The sequence below is a fragment of the Fusarium venenatum genome, assembly GCF_020744135.1.
Source record: "Fusarium venenatum strain MPI-CAGE-CH-0201 chromosome Unknown EDB82scaffold_2, whole genome shotgun sequence".
In the NCBI taxonomy this organism is placed as follows: Eukaryota; Fungi; Ascomycota; class Sordariomycetes; order Hypocreales; family Nectriaceae; genus Fusarium; species Fusarium venenatum.
In genome coordinates this window covers 4,714,199-4,728,076 of record NW_027072130.1, presented here as the reverse complement: position 1 = coordinate 4,728,076, position 13,878 = coordinate 4,714,199, and the positions used below count along the sequence as shown (strand labels likewise).

Below are 13,878 nucleotides of genomic sequence, written 5' to 3'. Positions count from 1 at the left end.
GCCGCCACTCAATACTTACAACTTTTCATGCATATTATTGCTCAGCTGAGCACACCTTTGAGGACATGGTGGGATGGGTCAAAATTCTTGAGACTTACAAAAGAATTCACAGGTTCACTGCAATCTTCGCCGATGTTACATTTGTTTCAAGGGAATAATAATAATAAGCGCAAAAAGAAAGTAAATAGATTGAAAAGAACTAATGCTTCATTTAATCTCCTGTACAGAATTAAATTCCCAGACTGAGCTTGACTGCAACGTATGTCACGTTCAATACTAAGCCAAGAACCATTGCAGCAGTCTGACCAGATTCCCTTATAGCCTGCTTCATGCGAAGTCGCATTGGGGCACCGGGCTTAATTCGTAGCCGATTGACCGAGTCACTCATGGTTCGTAGAAGCTTCTCAGTTTGATCAATCTCACTCTTCAGCCGACGCAGCTCTGCCTTGTCTGGTGGTTGCAACCCTTGTATTCGCTCCAACTCATCACGAAGGTTGCACAACTTGAGTTGATACGGCTCATGGTCCTTTTGGAGCTGTCGGACCAGGCTGATTCCAGTGGCAGTTTCGATGATCGATCGATCCTGATCAACAATTTCCTTCTGAATGTCAAGAACGACACTCTCCTGGTCTGCGAGCTGATAGACCAGGTTGTAGGCTGACTCGGCTGTGCCGTTAAACTGTGCAACGAATGCGCTTTTGTTTATCATTGGGCTCCAGAAGTTATTGAGAAGTTCCTGCTCACGATGTACAGCACGTTTGCGGTCTTCGGGACGAAGAGTATTCCACATGGTTGTGACTAGAATGACATTCTTGAGCGCATCATCTCCAACAATATCCTGAAGAAGTTGAAGGTAATCTTGCGACGTTCTGGTCATTCGATTCTCCGTAATCTTGTGCAGATACAGAATTCCTCGGAGCGGTAAGCCCGAGAGATGTTGAGCCGCCAGATAATTAGTGATCTCTGCGAGAATATCCGCTTGAGATCGTTCTGTGTCATCAAAGCCTGGCGTATCGACAACCGTGATACTTCGCTTCTGGTCTTCATCATCGAGAATTATCTCAACTGCCTGACACTCACGAGTTTCTATGGTAGATTAGCCGAGACCGTACAAACCGGGAGACAGACAATAGTTTTTACCAGAAAATAGGGAATGGCCCTCTACGACCGAATGACGCTTTAGCTGGTTCAGAAAGTAGCTTTTTCCAGCACCAGTTACACCCATGACCAGGATAACGCCGTCGCTCTGGTCATCCATATTGAGAACCTCTCTTTTTTGTGTGATATTGTAACAGGTTTTGATTAGAAAGGTATCTTTCTAGCCCTGTAACATGAACTATTTAAATATTGTGGGTTAGTAACTCTTAACATGGCTTGAAAACAGGATGAAAATAATGTCACCGCAGCCCTCCATGGTTTGCAACAGCCCCCAGACTATGGCATGGGCTAGAGCAGGCTGGATGCACAATTCCACACCCATTTCAAGCCTCATTTTGGTGCCTAAATGGCGATGATACAGAAGGCTGTGCGGCAAGGCATATCAGCTTGTTCATGTCTGCGCTTCTCTCAGCCTGATTACGAAGAGGGGGCACTTTTCTTATGGTAGTGAGGCCTCGTCAAGGTCCTCAACTGATCCGCATTCTCTTCCACGGCAAAATTTAACCAACTTAATTCCCTGTAGCCCATTGTACCTGGAATTAGGTATAGCTTGATACCTGTTAATAAGCCAGCACAATGTCTCGTTATAGTGCGCGCATGCCCTTCGTTTTGGATCCCGACAAGTACTTCGACAAATTTGTCGCAGTGGGCATCGACTTTGGAACAACGTCAGTAAACTTGCACTTTTCAAGTTTCTACCAAGAACTGACGGTCTGGACCTTACAGATACACAGGTGTTTCCTGGGCTCGATCAACCGACCCCAAAGACATAAACCCTATCACTGGCTGGCCCTCCGAGGATCACCGCAACAAGAATGAGATTCAAGTGCCTACTCTATATGATGTCAAGTCAGAGAAGTGGGGTTATCAGATCACACCTGATATGAACCCCATGAAGTGATTCAAACTTTTGCTGCTGAACAAAGAGGACATCACTAAGGAAGCGGGAGGTGACTCTGTACAGCTTCGACAGACCATCGAGATTTCGGAGTCATCTGGTGATACCATCACTCCGGTCCAAGCGGTTGGCCTCTACCTCAAGAAGGTCTGGAATCACACTTATCACTCCCTCGGCTCGATGATCGACATTGACAACTTGCCTCTCCGTGTCGCTATCACGGTTCCCGCCATCTGGCCCGATTATGCTAAGAACCTAATGAGAGAGGCTGCCAAGATCGCTGGTATCACAAAGCACAGAGCAATTGGCGAAACTACTCTGATAACAGTCGAGGAGCCAGAAGCAGCGGCTCTGGCCAGTTTGTTCCAACGCAACTCCTTCCTTGACATAAAGGTCAGTCTGATGTCGATTCATATGAGGGATATACAATAATAATTTAATAATAGAAAGACGAATCTTTTGTTGTATGCGACGCCGGTGGCGGCACAATAGTAAGGCGTTGACCAGACAGCATCTATTTACTCATCATAAGCTAATTCTGGAATTAGGACGTCATCAGCTATACTGTAGTATCAGAACACCCTTTCAAGCTTGAAGAATGTATCCATGGCAGAGGTAACCCAAAGTCTCCCGCCACAATAAGACTCTTCGTCTGACTATATATAGGCAAGCTGGATGGAGCCTTTCTGATCGACCAAGCCTTTTTCTCATACTTACGTGGCAAGGCCAAGCTGAAGATCAAATCGCTCAAGGATTATGACTACAACCAATTTATCTCAAGAGAATGGGAGCTAGGCGCCAAGAGAAGTTTCAGCAGTGCCGATGAGCCAGAGTTCTACCATTTGCATCCGCCGAGTGATGCCTATGGAACCCTGGCTCGGCTGCGGAAAAAAGAGACCCTTGCAATTAGCAAGTAAGTAACATTACGCCTCATGGTAAAGCCAAGCTAAACAAAACCTGACAGGCTAGACATGACAGGGTTCTTTGCTAGATCGCTTACAGGTATCAAGTATTTGGTGGGTGACCAATGCAAGGAAGTCCAATTGGTAACAGGAAAAGACCCCAAGGTGAGTTTCTTCATTGAGAAACACAAAAAAGAACACCAAGAGTAATAAGTATCGAACATCTAGAGAATCCTTCTTGTAGGAGGCCTAGGGAGTTCTGAATACATTTATAATGTGCTGAACGAGAGTTTTAACAACAAGATCCTGCGACCTAGTGAAGGGTAAGAAAGTTTTCTCTCTCGATGAACTATAAATATACTGACTAACATCTCAAAGATGGTCAGCCGTCGCCCGAGGAGCAGTTTTGAGGCTGCTCCAAGAAAACATTGCCTCGCAGAGGGTCAGGTCACCACTGCACACAAAACTCCTCAATGTACTGCCCGACGTTGTATCTCGTCGCGCAAGGTATAACTATGGCATATTGGGCGATAGACCTATTGTAGGACTTGATCTGGACCCCCAAGACGTGGTGCTTATAAACCCAGAAGGGGTCAGAGTGACTTCCCGAATGCGTTGGTATTTGCGCAAGGTAAAGCCTCTTTACGGCCCTATATAAACTCGGTGCTAACAGAGACTAGGGCGAAAAGGTCGACAAAGAGTCCCGAATCCCGGTGGCATATCATGAGTACCGCCGAGCGTGGGAATACCTGCCACCAAAATGCACCTTTGAAATCATGTATTGTGGAGACAACGTTGCCCCCAAGAGAAAGACTTCTAGTGTACTCCCCTTATGTCGTATAGAGTGCGCATGGGATAAGCCTCTGGAAGAGTGGAAGACAGTAGGTGATCCATCCGAAGGGTGGAAAAAGCACGATGATCTTGAAGTGGCAATGGGGTTGCGAGGTGAACCCAAGTGGATGATTCGAGTTGGATCGAAGAGGCAGGAGCATCGTTTTGATATAGAGTATATCAGTAGTGAGCTGGCATTAAAAAGATAGTGCTATAATATTATCGTTTTCCAATCCACAACTTGCTGCCATACCCTTTGTGTTGTTGATCACTCGCCTTCTAGATAATACCTGCGATTGAATTTGGTACTAAGACCTCTTCTCATAAGCTTTCTTCTCCACAAGTTCTAAATGCCATTTGTACACCTATCCTTCACGCATGGTTGACAATACCACCGCTTTGAACCTCAGTAGCTCCCCTTGTAAGTTTGACGTTTTCGTCTTCAGCCACTTAGCTTCAGTACTGTTGTGGTGATCTGCAATTAATGGCTTCACTTCAGATGAGTTGTAATCTTACCCCACAGTAAGCGGGCTTCATTTCATGGCACTAGTATTGGGGACACTTATGCTTGTTCCAGGCCGCTATACCACGTGTGGAATTACGGCATTTGTTTATAAGAAGCTACTGGAATAGTTTTCTGTTTCTCGAGATACCAAAGTACTTGATTTGCTCCGATTGTGCACAATGTCGTCAACAAAAGATTATATTCACGACCACCTTTGCGATCTCTATCGCGAATATCGCCAAACAAAAGACGTTGCTGATAAAGCTGTTTTCTTCTCCCCGCAGTGCCACCAGATATGCCGTACGAACCCATCCTATGCGGCAAAGGACAGTGAAACTATCATCAAGTATCTGCTCGAGGCTGGCCCCGTCATTGAAGATATCTATCGGAATGCGGGGTGGCTCCAAGACCAAACTCGCACTGAGACCGATCCGCCGAGAAGCTTCTACTCGATGCGGCCCCTCAATAGCAACGAGATGACGGATTTTGGGGCCATCAAGGAACTGGCACCTTCTGGCTTTGAATCGGTAGAAGAAGTGAGGAATAAAGCTAAGAACGAGAAATGGGAGGGACTGCAGGTTAATATGTGGACCGAGGATGGAACTGATAGGGGAATTCTAGTCAAGGTTCACTACTGGTGGCGCATGGAACCTTTGGGGTCAGAGGTCGGTACATGGAAGCAGATATTCCATGACATCTTGTACCTGGGGCCGAGAGATGGCACGGAGACGGATGCAGGCGGCGAGGTAGTTGAGGAAAAGTGACCACTCCAAGAAGATGGTATTTCATTTAAATGGTATCATATTGTGACTTTGACTTCTATCATCTTTTTCTAAAGTCCGAAACACTCAAGCCGCCCTTTTTCATCTATTTAAATGATAACTTGGTGGGTAGCAGGCTTTTCAGCCTCATCGCCAAAGATGTTGACGTTCCATCGAGGCTTGTCTGTAGCACATACATAGTCAGCACTGTATCTTTACGAGGAACTTATATCAACTTACTGGCGACGTAGGGAACGTTGTAACGGCGCTGCTGCTTGCCAACCTGCTCAACCTCCTTGATGTCCTCCTCGGAGAGGTCGATCTCCTGGAAGTTCTGAGCGATACGCTTAGGGGTGACAGACTTGGGGATAACACTGTGGCCGCCGACTTGGGCCCAGGCAAGGCTGTTAAAGCGAATGTTAGTATGAATGACCTTCTCGAGTTTGAGGGGCTGATTGCTATGACGTACAGGACTTGCGTGGGTGTGACCTCGGTGCCCTTCTCCTTGGTAAGACGCTCGGAAACGGCCTTGACCTCGGAGTAAGTGAAGAGGAGAGGAGCGTTGACCATGTTGTTTCCAAAGGCCTGTAAGCACAGTTAGTATTAAAATAATTCAGGGTGTGTGGTGTAAACATACAGAGTAAGCGGTAACGTGAATGTTCTTCTCCTTGCAGAAAGCGATGAGCTCAGGCTGGATGAGGAGAGGGTGACGCTCGATCTGGTTGGCAGCGGGGGTGACACCAGTGCCCTTGATGAGAGCCTCGAGCTTTGTAACATATTAGCACAAATGAATTCCACATGCTGAAGTACTACTTACGTGCTCCTTGGTGTGGTTGGAAACGCCGACAGCGCGAGCCTTGGACTTGGGCAACTCGGTCATGGCTACACATTAAATCGTTAGCTAGTTACACATTCTATGTCAAGTTAAACTCACCCTTCCATGTGTCGACGATGGAGATGCTGTCGTCAATCTCGACGTCGCCATCAGGCTCGTTTCCTCCGGTCAGAGGGAAGAGGTCCTGGCCAACGTGCTTCTGGCTGCCCTTGAAAGAGACGGGGAAGTGGACAAGGTAGAGCTATGCATGTTAGTTTTTGCGGTGGTGAATCGATGACGAGTACTTACGTCAAGGTACTCGAGGCCGAGCTCCTGGAGGCAGTCATCGAGAGCGGCCTCGACGACCTTGGGGTCGTGCTGGGAGTTCCAAAGCTTGGAGGTGATGAAGACATCCTCACGCTTCAGGCCGGGGATCTCGGCGAAAGACTTCTTGAGAGCCTCGCCGATCTCGGGCTGGTTTCCGTAACTGAGAGATTTAGCGTGGACAATCATGGCAGAGCAAGGAAAACGTACACCTTGGCGAGATCCTGGATAGATATGTTAGTGAGGAGAATTTGAAGAAAGACGATGTAAATAACTCACCAAGTGGCGGTATCCAACCTTGAGGGCCTCGTAGACACCTTGGCCAACCTCACCAGGAGAGGCTTGCCATGTGCCGTAACCCAGAAGACTGGGGGGTATCACAGTTAGTTTGATATAGTTCGTTCTGTTGTTGATGGACTTACGGGATCTTGGCACCGGTGTTGAGAGTAAAGGTCTTTCCTTGAGACATGATGATTATGGTTGATTCTGCTTTCTGATAGTGAAGAAGATGAGGAAAAAGATCAAAGTCTTGAGCTCATGATGGCTCATGGAAGAGACATTTATAGCCCCCCCAGAATTTCCAACTGTACCCCGCTATTGCAAGACGCTAATTAAGAGGATACCAAGGAAGCCAAATAGAGGGGAATTTACCCCAAGCGCTCCAATCTTTTTGCTTGATGAGCTGGAGAATCAATGACGTTGCAGCCATGAGATTGGTGCGCAAGATTTGAGAGAAATAATAAAAAAAATTGGAGTTTCACGTGTAGTTGTTGAGACGTCGCAGTATGTCATCTGTCATTTCATCTCATGTCTGCTGACATGATGCATCTCTATCAGATTGCCGATTACTACCAGATCTCTCTTTTAGGGGTACCAAGGTACCTGGACCTATTGTAGGTACCCCAAAAATATCCCCACAGACTGCCCCGTCATCACTAGAGGTATTATTTATGAGCGGGTTCGGATATTTGCTTTCCCAGCCCAGACCGCGACTTCCCCCTCATCCATAGTCTCAATTTAGACACCACCTAGGATAACTTGAAGTGTCACCGAACTGTCCGTCATGAGATAAACGCAGCTATGTTAACAAGGTAGGATCCCCAAGGTGTGCGGATTTTTCACCAGATTTAGCCAAGGTGACATTCACGACGAATATAGCGTCGACTACCTTTGACAAGACTCCAATAGCCGCTGCAACGCAATAGTAGATACCACACCTGTACCACAGTGACAGTGGTATCGACTTCATACATTCGACCATGCTGGCACAGAACCCGTGCGTGATTTGGTCATGTTCCCCTCTGTGTATAACAGGAGCTGCCTGTACAGCCGCAACAGTAGCTGGAACCCATAGAAGAAGCTTTGCAGCTTTGGATACAGCATAGTGAATCATGATGATACGACTAACCAACCTAGCTTCATTTGTCTCCAGGTCACCACTGAAGTTATGGTTGCCTATAGACAATTGAAGGCTTTCATCGATAGCAACCTCTATGGTCTCTTCAACAAGACAAAATGACAAGACGTTAATAACAAACTGCAGCCACTGCATCGCTGTGATGGAGCGAAGATATCTCGTTGAAGCACCCAGTGACAAAGGGGTGTCGGACAGAATTGCATGAAGCCACAGCAGTTGGACCGGAGCAGAGACCATCATCAAGACGCACTTGCTGAGACACACTGGTAAATATTTGGCAAGAAAAGGCAGAGCCAGTTTTCTTGAGAAAGACCATATAAACCATAACACGATGCCTTTGGTCGGATAGATAACGCCCAAGAGAGAGTTATTGGTCTGTTGGCCCATTATACCACTCGTCTGCACATCCGAAGCTGGAAAATTAACAGACCGAACATGGCGCGAAGCAGTAAATTTTGGATAGAACGCGATATATGGGTAAGGAGCCTGGGAATGAGAGTTAGTTCAAGACATTCTCGGATGTGGTGACGACTCACAATGAACAAAAGTGGCTCCAGCAGATAGCCTAGGAACTGATGCAACATAGCCATTCAAGCGGTTCGTGATATAGCTTTCAGTATTAACGTGTTGGTTATGGTGACAGTAAGATTAAAATGGATTAGTTTAGGAACATAAAGACGACGTCAAATAAGAAGAGAGATGGATAGGTATTTGAGTCTGATAGCTGTCGGGCCGATGGTTGATTGTGTCCATCAGAGATAACAAAGTGGCCTCAGCCCAGTTCCTATGCACAATAATATCCAACATAATTCGGAGGAATTCTCGAACCTTTTTCGATCAACAGGCATGATTGAGGCTGAACAACTTCGTTGTCATTGGTTCTTCTATACGCGCACGTCGATCCATCGGCACGGAACTTAAAGATGGAAGTCATAGCGGAACAACCCTGTAGGCCGAGAGCAGACTAGCCTTTTTGACAATGCTGGTGCCTGTTTGACAGCCTGGTTTCCAGTCTTCTTAACTCGGCTTTCTCGGCCTAGGTCTTGTTGCATCCACTACACTCACAAATGGACCTTTCTGTACGCGCCCAAAGACAAAGGGCGTTCGCCCCCAAAGCACGCACGGGATGTCTTACATGGTAAGTTATCCATGTTACCTGTACTATGTGCTAACTGAAAGAATCAGTAAAAAAAGACATAAGAAATGCGACGAGGAAAAGCCAACATGCCTGCGTTGCAAGGCAGGTGGCTACGTCTGTGATGGCTACGAGATTAAGAAAGCAGCGTCGTCTACGAAGTCGCGTACTGGCTCTCTCCCACTGCTAGCAACAAAGCGCCCTCTAGCGATCAGCACTCCCAGAAGACCCCTCATCCAAGGCAATGCGATGGAGTCCAATTACTACACTTATTTCTTCTCCAACATTATTGGCCACCTCGAAATTTCCCCTTCACTAAACAGGGATTTTTGGAACAAGACACTTCTAGCGCCTAGTCAAAGTAGTGTCTGTATTAGGCACGCGGTCTTAGCACTTGGAGCGACATATTATCAATACGCTGCTGGAACCGCACAATCCTCAACAGTATCCCTTGATCGCTTCATCTTGTGGCACTACAATGAGTCCATATCCAAGCTCGCATATAGTCATGATACATCACCAGATCTTTCTACGATACTGACATGCTGCATCCTCTTTATCATTCTTGAAAGTCTCCGTGGCGATTTTGCAGAGGCAATCCGACATCTCGAGTCCGGCATAAAGATTCTGTCAAACCATACACCCAAGACCTACTTACCAAACGGCCAAGTTCAAGAGCTTGCGAGCATCTTTCACGCAATAAGCTCTCAGGTTGCTATATTCTCCGAGGATCGCCTCTTCCCAGACGTGACGCATCTCCTGATGCCGCCAAAGAAGAAGAGAAAAGGGATCCCGGGTGAATTTCGCGATCTCGACGAAGCCGAAGATATCATGAACAAGTTTGATGATGTGATAAATGAGATTAGCTGGGACATGGACCAAGACTGGGATAATGAAGAATCAGTGTGTGTTATACGGTGGGTAAAATTGCGCCAGGAGGTGCGAGATTGGAACGATCAGTTTGAAGTTCTCATAAACAAGATTACAAATAACGGCAAGAAGAAAGTTCAAGTTGAGAGAATACTCAATTTGAGAATCCAACACAAACTATGGGACGTGCTCCTCGACGGCGAATGCAACGAAGACGAAGCAGACATCGATCCAACAGAGTGCAACCTCCTCCTTGATCAAGTCGAGCGACTCTGGTGCAATCCCGCGAATCCTCGATTCGGCCTGAAGATTGATCTAACTGCTGCGTTGTACCAACTCTACGTTTATTGCCCCGATGACCCAGTACGGCAGCGTATCATTATGCTGCTGCGCTCACAGAAAAGGAGAGAGATTATATGGGATAGTGGTGATCTTGCGGACTTTCTGGAAAAGGATATGTGGCAGAGAGCTATCGGGCTTCAAACGGAGAGATGGCCTGATATTGGACCGTCGAAATATGAAGGTGCTTTGTTGGTTCTTAGACCGAGGGCGCGGTGATTCGTGTGTCAGGTGGGATCATGGACTAGGACGGCAACGGAATGAATTTGGGTCGACTACATTGGGAATGTATCTAAAAGTTAGTTAGCACAAGGGGAGTTGCTCATACATTTTGGACAAAATAGGCTATACGCCCCATCTAATCGGACTACGGCATGGCAATCATGGAAGATCTCGCCACTGTTCCACGGGCCGCGCTGGCATATGGTGGTTAGCGCTAGACCCTGAATCAGCCGTACTTTACGCTGCAAGCTACACGATTCGTCAATTTGTACGCACGGCCATGCCAATGCCGGGCAGAAGCTACATATAAGAATAACCACATTCCATCTACATTGTTTCTGTTATTAATCTGATATCAACGCTATCTTTCCAATACTAAACTCCTAAATATTTTTACCATGCGGTTTGATTATCTTCTCTCCACCACTATGGCTGCACTCTCCTCAGCTTTGTGTACCGTACGACCTAAAGCCGTTGTTTATCGCGGTCCAGCGTCATCCCCAGGCTGTCCTGAGGCCATCGGTCACCTTTTAGAATCCTCGCCCTACCATTTCAAGGTCATTTACGCTGGTCCGAAAGAGCAAGTCGACGTCACCGACGAAACACTGCAGGGCGCCACGATTTACGCTCATGGTGGCGGTCCAAATTGGGAAAAGGCGTACCGGCAGACGAAGAACTACCAAAAGACGATCCAGAAGTTTGTTGGTAATGGGGGCCATTACATGGGCTTCTGTCTAGGCGCGTATCTTGCTGGGCCCAATGACGGATACGACTTACTGCCTAGAGGCGTGGAAACCGATCAAGAGATCGAGAGACGACGCGCACAGGTCAAAGATGAGGGTGATACGGTCATTCAAGTCGATTGGACCTTTGGTTGCGGAAGAACTGATAAGAAACGTTGGCTGTACTTTCAAGACGGTGTTGTCATCAAAGGTCTAAATGAAAAGACACTTGGACATGTCATCGGAAGATATTCTTCTAATGGCGACGTGGCTGCTTCAGTCACACCATACGGTAAAGGTTGGGTTGGGCTTGTTGGGCCTCATCCAGAAGCTGACAAGACCTGGTGTAAGTGCTTATCCAATCTTTCGGCTGCAATGTGCCTTACTAATTTTGCCACAGATGAAGATGCTGAGATTGAGAATCCGGAAGGTATTAGATATGATATCGGGCATGACTTCATCCAGGAAACTCTGAAAGGTGGTTCTGGAAGAGCGATGGGGGCCATTGATGGATGCAGTCCTAGTTAACTTGCCGGAAAACAGAGGCGGTGCTTCCAAAACTTGTGTATATTTATCCAACACTTCATATAGAAACATTCTGATAGTCTCTTCCTTGTCTACGAAACCGAACCCCTGTGATGTCTGTGAATTCACTAGAACTAAGGATAAAGTGATTTCTAGTAATAGTCAGACAACCTACGTTTCTTCATGCGCAAGTGTAGCTTTCCCAGCCATCGACGTCCCCTCCCTTATTCAACTTCGCAATCTGCGGCCATGTACAAAAGCCTTCTGGTTCTATTTTCTCCATTTTCGGGCCCCCAACTCTCGATACCCGCCATAGGTTCCGTTCCCTTCTCGACCCAATCAATCAGTGCAGAAGTAAAGTCGTATTGTGCTGGTACGTATGGATATTTTGCGTTCATAGACCCGCAGTGTCCACCTCCAGGTATCATAACGAGCTTGACAAAGACGTTCTCTGCTATGGTCACTTCTTTGCCAAGAGTGTCGCGTGTTATAGCCTCGACGTGCTTCATCGGCCACTGTGGGGAGATGTTGGGGTCTGCCCAGCCAGCGTGAACGATCATTTTCCCACCTCTATTCCGGAACAAAGTCAGGTTTGTTTCGATGGCGTTGGTAAGTGGGCCGGTTCTCGCATCCATGAATTCCACGTCTGATCCCCAGTTGAACTCATCAGCGTTGTAGGACATGTTCTTGTACACGAGGTTCTGCAGCATAGGCACGGTGAAGGCATTTGATAGGGCACCTTGAACTTTGGTAGACTCCAGCCTGCTTCGGACCCCAAAGCCAGGCCAGGAAAAAGGGACGTGCGGGCATCAGAGTGCACAGGGCCATTATATAGTGCCTGGACGGCTTCTACTTGGTCTTGCCTCAGACAAGTGGTGTTTTCCATCCCATCTGCTTAGCAAGATAGAGATGGAATGTTGAAATGGCAGTCGAGTGGGTTTTGTATCACAGTGTATTTTACGCCGTCTAGAAGATCGCATTCCTCCATCACACTGGACTGTATAAGCATCAGGTGTTCTGGTGACAGAGTCGTCGCATTTTTCTGCAATATGTTCATAAAAAAACAATGAATATAGACTTTCCCTTGGGTAACTTACGTTTGTGTGTTGCGCATTCCATAGAAAGCTCAACAGCATGTGCGTGAATCAGTTCGCAGGACATGCGGCTATGATACCATCGAACAGCCCGGGTCTCAGTTCAGCGAGCGAGAACCCTTGTGTTCCACCGGCCGAACAACCTCGGAAGTAGGAAAAGTCTGCTTCTTTTCCATGGAATGCCTCAATCAGCTGCTTTGACGCCGGCGTGAACAAACTGATCGCATCGTGCATCCAGGCTTTGACTTGTGACTCGTCATACAGGAATGGCTGGTAAATACCCGGAGCGCCCATCCCCGGCATATCTCCAGCCATATTATCAGAGGCTAAATGACCGGCATCACCACCAGCTACAGCGAATCCGAGATCATTGTAAAGTTCCACCATCATGTCTGCCTGGCTGATTTCGCCGCCTTGGCCGCCGTTGCCGATGACCATGAAGCGTGATGCATAGTGATTTGCCTCGGGAAGCCAAAGTTCAAAGACCAGAGAGTTGTTATTGCCATATTGCACTGAGGCGCAAACTTCACAGAATGGGATTTTGTTGTATTTCCCAGGGATATTGAGTGCACCGACGGCATGGTAGGTGGTGCTGAGAATGGTTGCGTTATGCTCGACGAGGCAGGTCGACTGTGCCAGAGATGCACATTTGGGTTTGCTGCAGTATACTGCTGCAACCACTTGGGCTACAATTACTGTGGCGAGCTTGAAGCGTGACCAGAAACCCATGGTGACGAATGTGAAGGAGCCAGATTATCGATATGCGTATGGTCGCATGCGATAGGACTTTTATGCAGTGTTTTGTTCTTTGGGACAGTGAATCACTCCACAGATATTTCACCACAGCTGAAAAGTGTGAGAGGAAGTATTTGTATTGGGATAAAACAATAATTTGACAGCTGATGCATTTAATAGACGTGACAGACGATTGTCATCATCTGTATTTATCAATTCCCTATAGCCTCTTGGTCGTATTTTGCTCCCGTTTCATGAGACAACACAGTTTCAGTAACTTGCTCAATTCTAGCCATCACTGCTAATCTATCGGATGCGCGATCAATGTTTGCTATGTTCAGGCGGCAGATTGGCAATCAATTCTAATCTTGCTCAGGGACAGATCGCCGACATGACAAATGATTGGTTCCTATTCTTTGTTTCACAATGTCATGTAAACAATCCGAGATCTGTGTAACCTGATATATCGGATTCTAGGCGTCTTTGAGCGTTTACCCATAAGCTGGTTTCTCCTTTACCTTGGTGTATCAAAAATGAAAGGGGCTCTGAGTGCTTCCCACATTTTAACTAGCTCTCTAATAAATTGCAATGCAATGCTTGAATACAGAACGAGTGTTTCTTACGAG

General features: G+C 47.0%; 9 protein-coding genes across 9 annotated transcripts; 4 read left to right on the top strand and 5 right to left on the bottom strand.

The window, feature by feature from the left end:
• Positions 1 to 168: 168 nt before the first annotated feature.
• Positions 169 to 1,313, bottom strand: EDB82DRAFT_498650 (P-loop containing nucleoside triphosphate hydrolase protein). The gene is made up of 2 exons (XM_025734656.2): positions 1,141 to 1,313; positions 169 to 1,086 (listed from the first exon to the last, which is right to left on the bottom strand). Exons 1-2 carry the CDS (start codon positions 1,256 to 1,258, stop codon positions 230 to 232), a joined length of 975 nt encoding a protein of 324 aa, XP_025585440.1. The 5' UTR covers positions 1,259 to 1,313; the 3' UTR covers positions 169 to 229.
• A 76-nt stretch (positions 1,314 to 1,389) lies between these two features.
• EDB82DRAFT_574779 (uncharacterized protein) lies at positions 1,390 to 4,024 on the top strand. Its single transcript, XM_025734655.2, has 10 exons — positions 1,390 to 1,826; positions 1,885 to 2,021; positions 2,085 to 2,449; positions 2,503 to 2,547; positions 2,605 to 2,671; positions 2,723 to 2,969; positions 3,021 to 3,123; positions 3,187 to 3,281; positions 3,337 to 3,589; positions 3,639 to 4,024. Exons 1-10 carry the CDS (start codon positions 1,735 to 1,737, stop codon positions 3,996 to 3,998), a joined length of 1,764 nt encoding a protein of 587 aa, XP_025585439.1. The 5' UTR covers positions 1,390 to 1,734; the 3' UTR covers positions 3,999 to 4,024.
• A 309-nt stretch (positions 4,025 to 4,333) lies between these two features.
• EDB82DRAFT_498644 (uncharacterized protein) lies at positions 4,334 to 5,076 on the top strand. The gene has a single exon (XM_025734653.2). It carries the CDS (start codon positions 4,474 to 4,476, stop codon positions 5,056 to 5,058), a length of 585 nt encoding a protein of 194 aa, XP_025585438.1. The 5' UTR covers positions 4,334 to 4,473; the 3' UTR covers positions 5,059 to 5,076.
• Positions 5,077 to 6,925, bottom strand: EDB82DRAFT_498643 (NADP-dependent oxidoreductase domain-containing protein). The gene is made up of 10 exons (XM_025734652.2): positions 6,616 to 6,925; positions 6,473 to 6,560; positions 6,404 to 6,417; positions 6,179 to 6,356; positions 5,990 to 6,131; positions 5,873 to 5,937; positions 5,693 to 5,821; positions 5,525 to 5,640; positions 5,296 to 5,459; positions 5,077 to 5,239 (listed from the first exon to the last, which is right to left on the bottom strand). Exons 1-10 carry the CDS (start codon positions 6,660 to 6,662, stop codon positions 5,166 to 5,168), a joined length of 1,017 nt encoding a protein of 338 aa, XP_025585437.1. The 5' UTR covers positions 6,663 to 6,925; the 3' UTR covers positions 5,077 to 5,165.
• A 96-nt stretch (positions 6,926 to 7,021) lies between these two features.
• EDB82DRAFT_460955 (uncharacterized protein) lies at positions 7,022 to 8,216 on the bottom strand. Its single transcript, XM_025734651.2, has 2 exons — positions 8,147 to 8,216; positions 7,022 to 8,096 (listed from the first exon to the last, which is right to left on the bottom strand). Exons 1-2 carry the CDS (start codon positions 8,198 to 8,200, stop codon positions 7,272 to 7,274), a joined length of 879 nt encoding a protein of 292 aa, XP_025585436.1. The 5' UTR covers positions 8,201 to 8,216; the 3' UTR covers positions 7,022 to 7,271.
• A 448-nt stretch (positions 8,217 to 8,664) lies between these two features.
• Positions 8,665 to 10,480, top strand: EDB82DRAFT_498641 (uncharacterized protein). The gene is made up of 2 exons (XM_025734650.2): positions 8,665 to 8,748; positions 8,796 to 10,480. Exons 1-2 carry the CDS (start codon positions 8,678 to 8,680, stop codon positions 10,171 to 10,173), a joined length of 1,449 nt encoding a protein of 482 aa, XP_025585435.1. The 5' UTR covers positions 8,665 to 8,677; the 3' UTR covers positions 10,174 to 10,480.
• Positions 10,481 to 10,604: 124 nt separating this feature from the next.
• Positions 10,605 to 11,426, top strand: EDB82DRAFT_524258 (uncharacterized protein; the record flags this gene model as incomplete). The annotated part of the gene is made up of 2 exons (XM_025734649.1): positions 10,605 to 11,244; positions 11,299 to 11,426. 2 exons carry the CDS (start codon positions 10,605 to 10,607, stop codon positions 11,424 to 11,426), a joined length of 768 nt encoding a protein of 255 aa, XP_025585434.1.
• Positions 11,427 to 11,568: 142 nt separating this feature from the next.
• EDB82DRAFT_498638 (Tannase/feruloyl esterase) lies at positions 11,569 to 12,093 on the bottom strand. The gene has a single exon (XM_025734648.2). It carries the CDS (start codon positions 12,056 to 12,058, stop codon positions 11,648 to 11,650), a length of 411 nt encoding a protein of 136 aa, XP_025585433.2. The 5' UTR covers positions 12,059 to 12,093; the 3' UTR covers positions 11,569 to 11,647.
• A 320-nt stretch (positions 12,094 to 12,413) lies between these two features.
• On the bottom strand, positions 12,414 to 13,246 carry EDB82DRAFT_574773 (tannase and feruloyl esterase-domain-containing protein; the record flags this gene model as incomplete). The annotated part of the gene is made up of 2 exons (XM_025734647.2): positions 12,414 to 12,465; positions 12,521 to 13,246. The coding sequence occupies one exon, from the start codon at positions 13,244 to 13,246 to the stop codon at positions 12,569 to 12,571; it is 678 nt and encodes a 225-aa protein (XP_025585432.1). The 3' UTR covers positions 12,414 to 12,465; positions 12,521 to 12,568.
• Positions 13,247 to 13,878: the final 632 nt, after the last annotated feature.

What these genes read in the sequence shown, in the direction of transcription:
- EDB82DRAFT_498643 (XM_025734652.2), bottom strand. Translation starts at nt 6,662, where the DNA reads ATGTCTCAAGGAAAGACCTTTACTCTCAACACCGGTGCCAAGATCCC. An exon ending in CATCGTCGACACATGGAAGG is followed by an intron (nt 5,938 to 5,989) that starts GTGAGTTTAACT and finishes TTTAATGTGTAG; the next exon opens with CCATGACCGAGTTGCCCAAG. An exon ending in TTCACGTTACCGCTTACTCT is followed by an intron (nt 5,641 to 5,692) that starts GTATGTTTACAC and finishes CTGTGCTTACAG; the next exon opens with GCCTTTGGAAACAACATGGT.
- EDB82DRAFT_460955 (XM_025734651.2), bottom strand. Translation starts at nt 8,200, where the DNA reads ATGGCTATGTTGCATCAGTTCCTAGGCTATCTGCTGGAGCCACTTTTG. An exon ending in TGGAGCCACTTTTGTTCATT is followed by an intron (nt 8,097 to 8,146) that starts GTGAGTCGTCAC and finishes TCTCATTCCCAG; the next exon opens with GCTCCTTACCCATATATCGC.
- EDB82DRAFT_498641 (XM_025734650.2), top strand. Translation starts at nt 8,678, where the DNA reads ATGGACCTTTCTGTACGCGCCCAAAGACAAAGGGCGTTCGCCCCCAAA. An exon ending in CGCACGGGATGTCTTACATG is followed by an intron (nt 8,749 to 8,795) that starts GTAAGTTATCCA and finishes TGAAAGAATCAG; the next exon opens with TAAAAAAAGACATAAGAAAT.
- EDB82DRAFT_498644 (XM_025734653.2), top strand. Translation starts at nt 4,474, where the DNA reads ATGTCGTCAACAAAAGATTATATTCACGACCACCTTTGCGATCTCTAT.
- EDB82DRAFT_574779 (XM_025734655.2), top strand. Translation starts at nt 1,735, where the DNA reads ATGTCTCGTTATAGTGCGCGCATGCCCTTCGTTTTGGATCCCGACAAG. An exon ending in ACGCCGGTGGCGGCACAATA is followed by an intron (nt 2,548 to 2,604) that starts GTAAGGCGTTGA and finishes TTCTGGAATTAG; the next exon opens with GACGTCATCAGCTATACTGT. An exon ending in TAACAGGAAAAGACCCCAAG is followed by an intron (nt 3,124 to 3,186) that starts GTGAGTTTCTTC and finishes TCGAACATCTAG; the next exon opens with AGAATCCTTCTTGTAGGAGG.
- EDB82DRAFT_498638 (XM_025734648.2), bottom strand. Translation starts at nt 12,058, where the DNA reads ATGGATGCGAGAACCGGCCCACTTACCAACGCCATCGAAACAAACCTG.
- EDB82DRAFT_498650 (XM_025734656.2), bottom strand. Translation starts at nt 1,258, where the DNA reads ATGGATGACCAGAGCGACGGCGTTATCCTGGTCATGGGTGTAACTGGT. An exon ending in GGGCCATTCCCTATTTTCTG is followed by an intron (nt 1,087 to 1,140) that starts GTAAAAACTATT and finishes AATCTACCATAG; the next exon opens with AAACTCGTGAGTGTCAGGCA.